The 11,727-nt window shown below is 44.6% G+C and overlaps 1 protein-coding gene across 3 annotated transcripts in view; it reads left to right on the forward strand.

The window, feature by feature from the left end:
• LOC142584601 (protein FAM204A-like) overlaps positions 1-11,456 on the forward strand; it is a 126,263-nt gene extending 114,807 nt beyond the window's left edge. For 2 of the 3 annotated variants that reach the window (XM_075694730.1, XM_075694732.1), the window contains exons 6-7: positions 3,242-3,454; positions 11,175-11,456. In XM_075694730.1, the coding sequence (XP_075550845.1) occupies positions 3,242-3,443 (202 nt within the window). In that variant the 3' untranslated portion in view covers positions 3,444-3,454; positions 11,175-11,456. The remainder of the gene's footprint in view (positions 1-3,241; positions 3,455-11,174) is intronic. The other variant, XM_075694731.1, reaches the window with a different exon arrangement.
• Positions 11,457-11,727: the final 271 nt, after the last annotated feature.

Here is an 11,727-nt window from a genome sequence, read left to right on the forward strand (position 1 = left end):
ACATTGACAGGGAAGGTGATACTAACTGTGTCAGCACGGCGTCACTTGCCTTGTCCAAAAAATGAAGAATGTACTTACAGAACAGTCTGGCACATTTTGATTAGAACGTGATTGTACTGTTTTAACGCTGTGTGCGCGTGCACCAACGAAATGTATTTATGTACCTTCGCTCGCAGTAAAAACCAGTTGATGTTTAGCGCTCATCCTGTAGTCTTCTCTGTCTTTGTCCCTGCTATTTTGCGCTAGTCTTTTGAATAATGATGACACACCAACTAGCCCAGCTTTCTGCCTTGATCGCTTTGAAAATAGCATACTTTTGTCACACAACGTGAATAAATACTGCATGTTTTTTGCCCTTTCATCGCACTCTCTGATAGTTCCATTTTTCACAGGTAAGTGGGCAATCTCGCGATATTTCGATTAAGGAGTACTACAATTTACTACACACTTTTTCCGAACTCCGATCAACTTCGGTTTAACGAGGTTTCACAGTATGTCACTTCCGCCAGGTGATAATGGCAGCGTTTTTTTTTTTAAGTTTCGCTATGAAAAACACTGATTTTTGCTAGGTCTTTCTTACCCATTGGCCTGTATTTCAAGCATAAGATGTTGCACAGAGCCTACTGCATGTCCCAACTACCTGAAAGTGGGCTTTTTACATGGTTGAAAATTTTGTTGCAGCTGGCCTTTAAAGCAAGAAGAAAGTGAAAGAATGAGAGTAAGGAAAAATAAAAATGGAATGGAATGACAGTAATAAAAATAAAGAAGAAAAAAGGAAGACAAAAGTAAAAATAAAGTGCTGAATAAATGCTGATAAAAAATACATGCGTTAGAATAGCTGGACATGTCACACATTGTGATATATTGGAATTTGCTTCCTTTTTTTTCTTTCCTTTTCAAGCGGTGCGAGCTATGCGCCCAACTGGTCGCCATGCACTAAAGTCGTCAGAAACAGAGCATGCAATCTGCTGGCCCCAATTGCACTACCATGCCAAGTGCACATGGGGTGTGAGGCAAGAGTTCTTCAATGCTAAGGAGGGAGCGACACTGAATTGGGCCGTTAGAAGCGGTAGTAGAAGGTGCCGGAGAGCATTCCAGACATCGACAATGCAGTGCGCAAAAGTTGTTGACGTAGGTGCAGGCAGAGTTTGTGTTTCCGCATCCATTTCTAGCTCAAGCGTATGTACATGTATACAGTGGAATCTCGATGATACGATCACGGCTAATACAAATTTCTGGATGATATGAATTTTTCAGTGGTCCCAGTCGAGCCCCATTACTTTGCAACAGGCTAGAGAATGGTCGTTACCAATCAATTTTCGACCCGCGTTGGTTGATACGAATAAACGCAGCCCCACCGACGGCAGCGAAAGAGAACAGCGCGCAGTCACGCGATTTCTTCCTTTCTCTTTTGGTGCAGAGGCGCGGACGTAGTGCGCGGAGGTCGTGACTGGGCGCGAAGAGTTTGAAGCGGAGGTGTTCTTGTTCTTTTGTGCTTTTCCTCCATTTCCGCGTGCCATCGGACAGAGTGGCTGCTGTGCTTCGGGCCGCATTCTTTGTTTGCGCCATTTTGCCTAGTCGCAGTGAACTGTGTCTCGCAAGCGGAAAGAGAAAGACATTCTTCGAAAGATCGATGAGGATCACAAGAGGAAGTGGACGGAGTGGGCTAAGGAGCTAGGCATTGCAATGTCAACACTGAGCACAATTGTTGCACAGCGAGACTCTATCATGAAAGACGTGCTTTCGTTCGACGTAAACACGAAGCAAGCAAAAACCGCTCAGCACGTAAAACTTGAGGAGACTCTCCTGACTTGGTTTAAAGAAGTAACCGCAGCTGGTGTAAATATTGACGGTAAGGTTTTGTGGGAGAAAGCTGATGAGTTTGCACTTGCTCTGCACATCGATGGATTCCAGGCCTCAGGTGGGTGGCTGCAGCATTTTAAGACTAGGCATGGTCTCGTTTATAAAAGCATTTGCGGCAAAGTGAAAAAAGCTGACGAGGCAGTTGTCAGCGACTGGCTAGCGAAGCTGCCATCACTCATCGCGGAGTATGAGCCTCGTGAGGTTTTTAATGCCGATGGCGCAGGTGTGTTTTTTAACCTGCAACCTGAGAAGAGCCTCTGTTTAAAAGGCGAAGCATGCAAAGGAGGCAAAAAAAGCAAAGAGCGCGTTATGGTTCTCTTATGCTGTAATGCCAACGGATCGGAGAAACTTAAGCTCACGGTAGTTAGCAAATTTCAAAAACCCCGGTGCTTCAAGCGTGAGAGTCATTTGCCATGCGTCTATCGGGCAAACATAAAGGCATGGATGACGGCGGTGCTGTTCGAAGAGTTTCTGTTGCTCCTTGACAGGAGGATGGCTTGCAAGAATCGGAAGATTGTTTTGTTTCTTGACCAGTGCGCCGCCCACCTGAGGAAAGTAACGCTTCAAAACGTTGAACTTGTATTTTTACTTGCGAACACGACGATGCACCTGCAACCCCTTGACGCTGGGATTATAAAGAACGCAAGGCACCATTTCAAAAGCCTTCTTGTGCCCCGTTTACTTGCTAAAATTGATCAAAAGGACAAAGGCAACCTGCGAATAAGCCTCTTGGATGCCATCCATTGTATAGTTAAGGCATCGGATCGGGTAACTCCAACTACCGTAGCGAACTGCTTTGGCAAATGCGGCTTCTTCGGGAGTCCAGAAGAGGTGCCCCTAGAGCCGGAAGATAGAATTGAGGATTAGGAACGGCTTAATGTCGAGTGCACAGCTGATGACTTTTGCATGGCAGATGACAATCTAGCCACGTGTGTTGCGCGCAGGTAGAAGATATTGTCGAAGAGGCCACATGTGAGGCTGCTTCTTCTAGCGATGATGGCGACGACATAGACGTGGGCGACGGCGAAGGACCACTACCGGTGGCTGAAATGCTGCATGCACTCGACGTTCTGAGGCGTGCTATGGATGCGCATGAAATCAGTGACGACATGTGCACGCGTTTTTATGAATTTGAACAGTCTGCTAAGTGACCTGACAAAGAAAAAGAAGCAGAAGGACATTAGAGACTTTTTCTTCAAGAAATACATAAATGCTTTTTACAATGTGTGTGTGTGAGTGACTTCACCTCTGACTCTAATTTAGCTAGTTTTAATTGTGTTTCGATAAGAATACGAATATTTTTCGTGACCCCATGAGATTCGTATCATCGAGATTCCACTGTATATATATGTGTGTGTGTGTGTATACATGCATGGAGAGAGAGAGAGAGCTGCATCGCCTCTGAAGCCGCTGGTACAAGGAGCCCGCCACAGTCCCTGGCCACAAGCATCCGGTGGGGCCCGTACCCAGGCCCAGGAGGATCAAAAGACTCGAACGCCATACGAGCAATGGTGTGCCAAGAGTGGCAAGTGTGGCCATCCAAGTTGCTGGAATGGGACGCCTGCCACAGCGCCAGATGATGAGAGCATACGTGAGCCACCCGCTAAGCGCGGAAAGTGGGAGGTCTGTTTTACTGTCACAAACATGAGCAATGGCATGAGTACTGCACAGCAGCGCGAAGGGCAAGCGTCCCCGAGTCCTGCGAAAATGTGTCATCCGAGCCACGTGAGACAGAGGCACAGTGTCGACACTGCTGAATGCAGAGCACAGGCAGACCGAATACACTCTGTGGTGGTGGGGGGAAAAAAAAAGAAAAAAGAAATATTAAATAAAATGTAAAAAACAGAAACAGGAAGCTTAAGTGGCATCTGCTATTGCTATGAAACGAGGCACTTCTGGCACCGCCAAGTTAATGACGCACTCCATGCGCACTGAAATCGCTCTGTCTTTAGCTATGTTTAATATTGCCAGATACAGTCGAACCCGGCTATATCGAGCTTGCAAAAGGCGCCTATGAGTTCGATATAGAGCATAATTCGATATAAGCCTGCTGCAGAATTGGACATCATAAAAGCACATACCATTTATAAAATCACTGTATTGATGAAACTAGCTTAGTTTCGCATGAAGTATTTTCTTCTGCTTGGGCAATCACTGCCTGCAATGCACACGCTTTGCCACATTGTCTAATGAGTTGGAGCAGCTGAGGCCGCAACCTTCCATATTCGCGCAGAAGCACCGGACTAGTGTGAGTGCACCAATCACCTCCAAGTTCGTAGGCAAGAGACCGTCGTTGCTTTCCTCATTGTGCCCACTTTCACTTGTGCTCGGTACAATGTCGGCAATGTGGCCTTCGTTTTCTGGCTTTCCCGTGATCGCGACACCATCATCTGCACTCACAAACTTGTCAACCGTTGAAGTATAAACCCCGTGCAAGCGATCCTGCGCTCGACAGCGAGAAGTGATGCGATGGAGATGGCTGTCGCATTCGCTCGTCGCTTACAAATCGTACCCCATGCGAGCGACGATTTTGAGCGACGTCTCCACGGTGTTGGCGGTATGAGGGCAGCAATATATGCACCGAAACTAGCTTGACGCATGCTTTATTAATTTAAGTTGATGTACTTAACTGTAAAAAGCAGCATAAAATATTTCTGAGGGTCTTTCAATAGGTCCTTATCCTTGCACATATAAAAATTCAATCATTTGCTCCTTCCATGTGACAATCAGTAGTATATAAGTGATGTACACCCAAATGCAGCTTCGTGCTATTCGCTAGTCGTTCATAGCACTTGCAGGCGATGAGCGACGAATTCTAGATTTCTAGAACCGAGCGATCTGCTGAAGTGACAGCCCGTTTTGTCGCTTGCAGCCGTTGCTCTTCGCTGTTGCACCCAAAATCGCTCTCATGGGGTTTAGCATTCGTCAATGGCTTCCGGAAATTGACAGCTCGCTCCAGACCTTGGCAACATGAGCAACGGCTTCATCGTGTTCATCAGAATTTACAGTCATCACCGAGGATGTGGAAGCCGGCACGTCTAGAGCAATTTTGGATGAACCGCTCGTACACAGCTGTGCATACGCATCGGGCGCCACTGGCACCGGGTCGCCAGTTTGGCCGCTTTAGCCCTAATCTCCCCCTTATTCTTCAAGATCATGCTGAGGGTGCTCCTCGGAATCTTGCACACTGCGGGGTCATCCAACTTCTCACTGTGCTTGTCCCGATTTATGATTTTGAGCTTCACGACAAAAGGCGAATTCTGCTGCTTCATCACGGCAACACTGTGGGAGAAGGCCCACAAGTACAATGAACAGAAACACAATCAACCAGAAAAGCAGCGAGACAACTCGCACTTGTGCCATCTTGCATGACGAGGGCACAAGAGCCTTTGATTGGCTGTCTGAGCAAGCGCTCCGGGCGGGCCAGGATAATATTTTGCAGGGGGTGTCGATGGCTCACGCGAGGCGGCGCGGCATCAGCGCGGTCACAATAAGGAGAATGGTTGGATGGAACCGCGCTGCCAAGTTTCTCTGCTATGGCGAGGGAAAGCCAACTTCTGGGGGCACTTTTCTGCGGCTTGACGTTCGATATATTGGGAGACGCTGCTATTTTTGTTTGATGCAAGCATAATTTTTGCTATGTATACTCATTTTAACTATACCATGTTCACAAATTGTTCGATATATAGAATAATTCGATGTAAACAGGTTTGATATAGTCGGGTTCGACTGTAGTGCCGTGCCATGATGCGAGGGCTACCTGAACGATGAATCATACGGTCGGCCAAATGTGCGATGATGGGACAGTCATTTAAATAATGAGAAAATGCAGAACACTTGGCACTGCAAGGACAAAAATGGTCCCTTGCGAGCCCAAATCTGTACAGATAAAAAGGAAAACACCTGTGGCCAGTTATAGTTTGAACATCAAGTTGAGCCAGAGGAAAGTATTCTGGGATTGTTGTGACATTTGTAACCCAATTATATAATTCAGTATCATAATTTTGGGTTCCACTGCTTGTACCAATCTAAATGCATATGGTGGTACCGGCCACCACTGTGTCAGCCAGCTCATTGCCCAATGTATTAGCATGCCCACACATGTGATAGACAAACCTGTAGTCATGTACGAAGCTGCCAGAGTGCTCTATTTATCTGGATCATGCATGTATCAGCCGAAGAAAAAGAGGCCAAAGCCGACAGCAATGACAGTCTGTATATATGTGCATGGGCAAGCTGGTGTTTATGGTATTGAGGTAGTTTAATATATCATTTAGGGCCGTTGCTACTGCGAAATATGCTTTGCTGGCCTTAGGAGCTTATAACAGCCTACTTTCTTGATCACTTGGTAAGTGCCAAGTACAACAAAAGACACCCCTACCGATAAACTCGTGTAGGAGCCATTGGTGAATATATGAAGCGCCTATGTTATGACGTAATAGTGGCTACTTCACTCGTAGTAAGCCGCTGATAGGAAGGCGCATGTCTATCTGTCGAGTGTTCCAAGTACGGGTCCCTGTCATATCGGATTTTAGAAGGATGGCAATAAGTTGGGCTGTAACACGTGGGTTTGCGTAAGGCAAACAATGAAAACTCAATGCACAATCGGTCCAACTCAAGCTCTAATGGAGGCTCTTGAGCTAACATCTGCACCGCAGCGGTTCAAGTTTTTCTATTTGCACCTGTGAGTGAGGAGAAGCAGTCTTTGGATGGACCGCACATTAGCTTTTAGGATCGTGTTTGCATATGCCGACCACCAAACCAGAGTGGCATAGGCGACAGCAAGTAGAATAACATTGTCTATAAAGTGTTTTGACAGCCTATCGAGTTGTCAAATAGTGCAATTTGAAAGAAAGCTAATATTTTAGGTAGTATTCCTAATTTTGCCCTTATGTAATCAGTGTGTTCCTTGAACCCTAATCAAGAGTCATAAACAACTCCGAAAATTTTAATGGTGTTTCAGTGTTGCAACTGGGAGAGTTGTCTGAAAAGCCAGTTGATTTCGTTGCAGCTTCTGAAATCCATGTGAGGTGCTTTCTCGCCCATCTCGGGGGTCATATTTTCATCATGTTTGGTGCATATTTATTTTTATATATTTTTCCCTTTGCGTGTGCACTCTCCTTATGGCAACTAAGTATGAAGTGTTCATTGTAATATTACAGCGCTTTAAAGTTTTCATTGTATCTGGATGCAGTTTCAATAGGTAGGGCAATATTACCTTATTGCACTGAAATGTGGTCATTACAACTGACAGATCATTATATGTGCAAATCATTATAAGTGGGTCCAGCTTTTTGTTATACGCTCCACTTGTCTGCCTATTTTCTTTTTGTTTAGTGTAATTTGTGCATATAGTGATGCCTCATTTCACCTACCTTATTATTACTATGCATTTTGTTTATGTTTGAGCCATCCTTCCATTTGTGCTTTGTTGTCTTCATATTACTGTACTCGTTGCTCCTTGACAGATCTTTGAAGGTATTGTAAATAAAGAAATGATTCTGTTTTTCCTACGTGTGTATCCTACGTATGTAATCCTACTTGTGTATCCTACATGTGTAATCCTACGTGTGTATTCGCTAAATTAAAATGCAGACGTTCAAGAAAGGATTCAACAGCCATCCTGCACGTGTTGCGGAATGACACCATGTCATTCTCATTTGTTATGCAATCTTTAACACTGCACATTAGGGGCCCATGCGGCAAGGAATAACAGAGAGTAGCTATTTCCTTTCTTGAACTTCTGCATTTTAATTTAGCGAATATACACGTAGGGATTCTGTGATGAAGCGTATATACAGGCAGGAGGAGTGTGCATCGGGTCAAAGGTGGCTCCCATCCTTAGCAGCATTTTTCTGGGAAGCATAGCCGGAGAGCTGGCAAAAGATTTAGAAGGTGTAGTATATAAGCTATACAGATAGTATGCAGATGACTACTTGATTTTGGGCTGTCATGTAGACAAGGATATTTTCAGGAATATAGTACAAGCCTTTAATTCTCTGGGCAAGGGCTTGACATTTACTTCGGAAGTACCGGTAGATAATAAGCTACAGTTTCTTGATGTCAAGTTAGAATTTCTACCGGAACATGTGTGTTGATCATTCTCGCCCTGAGCTGGAAAACCGCTAATGAACTATGCTTCAAACCATTCCAGGCTTGTGAAGAATGGTATAATAATTTCATGTTTCATGGTCAGCGTTGTTGAAGTCATTTTACCACACTTTAAACATTGCATTTCTTGAGCAAGTTGATTGGTTGAGAAAGGCTGGGTACCCACTCGCTGTGATGCTGGCGTCATGCGCTAGACTAATGAAAAAACTTAAACAGGATAAAGAAATATGCGCAAAGAATCAAAGGCAGAAAGGTTTAGCTTCCAAGGTTTCAGTGATTCTGTATGTGCATGGCCTTTCACATAGACTTAAAGAGGTGGCTGGGAGTTAAGAAAAGTGGTGTTTTCGGCTAAAAACAAAATAGGTACTGTGTGTTCTAGGGTAAAAATTAAGTTAGAAAGTAAGGATGATGCAAAGAAACAATGTAGTATTAAACATCAGAGTAAGAACCAATTTGTCGGTTGCGCGAAGAACGTTGTACATCAGATCCCTATAACGTGTGGTCATGTGTATGTAGGGCAGACTGCGTGCGAGAACATGAGACCAAGGGAACACTTGTCTATAAATACTTCGTTTAGCGCAAAACAACGGACACAAGAAAAGGCGACAGGAAAAGGCCTTGTCCTGTCGCCTTTTCTTGTGTCCGTTGGTTTGCGCTAAACGAAGTATTTATGGATCCGCACCAACTAGCCTGCCAACACATTGTGCTGAACACTTGTCTAGTCTGAAAGGTTGCCCTAGTACGCATTTGGCAATGCATTGTTAAGAACATGCTTGCTCACCTTGTCTTATAAGCACCGACATATTATTTAGGCATAGAAATCAAACCGCAAGAGAAATTGTGGAAGCTCACTGGATTGCAAAACTAAAGGAAAAATGCATCAGGCATCTTTCTGTTTCATTGTTAGATAAAGAGAATTCGCTCCTGTCATCATATCTCTAAACACATTTGCATCTTAAGTGCTTTTTTAATGCGCTTTGCTGTTTTTATGTTGACCGGGTAGCGCTGATCCACGGCATTTTATTGCAAGTGTTATAATATGCACTATCAGCGTGTTCTGTTGGCTGGATTGCGCAGATCTGTGGGTATCGAAGCAGGTGGTTCTTCGAAAATAAAGCCAGTTGTTAGAAAGCGCTCGTCCTTGTGCTGCTCCTTTTCTTTGTCCCTGTTTGTTCTGCACACAAAAAGTTTTAAAAAAAATGAGTCTGTTCCAACTAGGCTGACTCGCAGTTATCTTTCAAGTCAGTTGTCTTATTTTGCATGTAAAAAACATTGATTTAGGCCACTGGTTAGGTGCATTTTTACCAGCTGATTTCATTCGTTAACACTTTCGTAGTCTAGCTTGTCTGGCCACAATGACTTCTTGTGAGCTGCGCTCACTGCACGGTCGGCACCATTTGCCCGCTATTAGTTGCATGGAGTGTGGTGTGGTGAATAGAGTTACAGTGGGCACCAAGGGAAGGGAGGTGCAGTCAAGGATCGCAGAATGTTATGTGGGGTGATGTAATTAGGAGACTTGCAGATGCAAATTGGAATTGGCTAGTGCAAGATGGGTAATTTGGCATCGCTGGGAGAGGCCTTCATCCTGTAGTGGACATAAAAATAAGCAGATCATTATTATTAGAGAGTTCTAGAATAGGGGCCCCAAACGTTTTGGGGCCCCAAAGAAATAGCGTCGAAGCCACTGCGCATGCGCAAGACGCAAACTCCGTTTGGGTTTTGCGTTGGGAACGCTATTTCACCGATTTAGCGAGAGCCCAAATGGCGGTCCCAAAAGCTTTGCGTCGGCAAACATGGCGGCACCCATCGAAGCGACGGCTCTAACCTAGCACAAAACTGGGTTCGATTCGCGGTAACGCGTCAGGTTCGCAAGCTAGGAGAAGTGACTGCGGTTATCGCTTTCTCTCAACTAGCGTGTGTTATGAAAATTGACTCATTAGACGCCGCTGATTTTGAATTCGATTGTGGATTTTATGGCTCGTAGGCCTAACACAGCTAAGCTTGGCTGGTTAAGGCTAGTAAAGTTGGTTTGCTCAAAACTAAGTGCAACTAAACGTTTGCTGCTTACAGAATAACCTCTAAATCGTAATTAAACGCGAATACACGCAAGTCAAAATTATTATTCCTATCATAAAATGGTATATTTTATTTAATTATTTCTAATAGCTTTTCTTTGACGCCGTAGTGGCGCTGTCAGCGCAAGACGCTGTACGCAAACGTAAAACCCTATTCTAAAGCTCTTCACTCCTACATGCCGCAACGCCAACAACCGCAAAGCTCTTTGGGGCCCCAAACTATTGGGGCCCCTATTCTAAAACTCCCTATTAATGCAAAAGCATTATATGGCTCATGAAGCGGAAAATGGTCCAAAAAGGCTACAGACCCTCAACATTTGATGGGAGTCGAACCCACGACCTTTGGTGTTAAGGCAAAGTTAATTAGGGTGCTGTTAAATTAGAGCTAATTAAGGTGCTTGAACCCATGACCTTTGGTGTTAAGGTGAAGGTAATTAATTAAGGCAGTCGAACCCACAACGTTTGGAGTTAATTAAGGTGAAGTTAAAATAAGATGACTGAAAGAGCATAGGCATGGCGCGGTGGCCAGACTGCTTTTGCATTCCTCCATGTAGGGATAACTAAGTGTTTCTTCAATTTTGTGTTACTACCACTACTACTATACTATTATTCTACTCCAGATCTGCAGCGTCCCCATTTTCCCAGACATGGCAAGCCAGACGGTGTTGCCCGAGGGGGGTGCATGCCGAAGCCGAACTAACTGTGCCACTGAGGAAGTCGCACAAAATAAATCTGTTATTGTTGTAATCAAAACTTGGGAGTTCATTTACGTGCAGTTCATTTGTTCCAAAAAGAATCTCCTTGCAACATTATTTTTTGTAACAGCCATTAATTGGGGCTGCCTAAGGTTAGTGGAAAGTTGCAAGGCTGCACGGGATATTAAACGGGAAAGTATGCATGAAGTGCCATGTCCTAGTATTTCTTGTTATTTGATGTACTTTGTTTGCACCACAATATATACTACATAATGCCATACCAATTAACCCTTCAATTCGTCTTTTTTATATTATACAAATGTCCATTGCTTGTGGTATTCCTTATAGAGTGCTTTAGCTAGAAAAGGACACGAAATGTTGATTGCACCACTGGGCCTTAATACAGCCATCCTGCTGATTTACCTTGCAGGTTTGAAGCAAAAGAGCGGTGGCAGATGAAGGGCAATATGTGACCGTGTGGCTAGCCTGATGGATCCAGGTCGTGGCAACGTTTGCTGCAGATTCCAGTGGAGTGCTGTTAGTATGAACAGGCAAGCGCAAGGCCTCCAACTCCGTGCATGGGCACGGGAGGAAGCAGTGCTGCTGCAGTGCCACCTCTTCCGAGTAACCTGCTGTGGCTACAGCCACTCCACACATTGCCCAGATGTCTTATCAGCTCCTGACAGTAAATGTGCTGTTAACTACAAGCAAATGCATTGAAATGCTTTGGGTGAGCAATTTCTCTTTGTGGTGGTTGTAAATACGTTCATCTCTGTAGCAGGCAACACTAGTCATGCTTGGGCAGTACGCACTGCATGCTCCGCTGGCACCTGCAGCTCACACTGTTAATCTATAGTAACAATGGACATGTGTGCATTGCACGCACTGTGACAATAAACCAAAAGCAATAGATGTGATGCTTGCTCTGTGGTACATTAAAGGGACACTAAAGGCAAATACTAAGTCGACGTGGCCTGTTTAAA

This window comes from Dermacentor variabilis, chromosome 6 (assembly GCF_050947875.1).
Source record: "Dermacentor variabilis isolate Ectoservices chromosome 6, ASM5094787v1, whole genome shotgun sequence".
NCBI lineage: Eukaryota > Metazoa > Arthropoda > Arachnida > Ixodida > Ixodidae > Dermacentor > Dermacentor variabilis.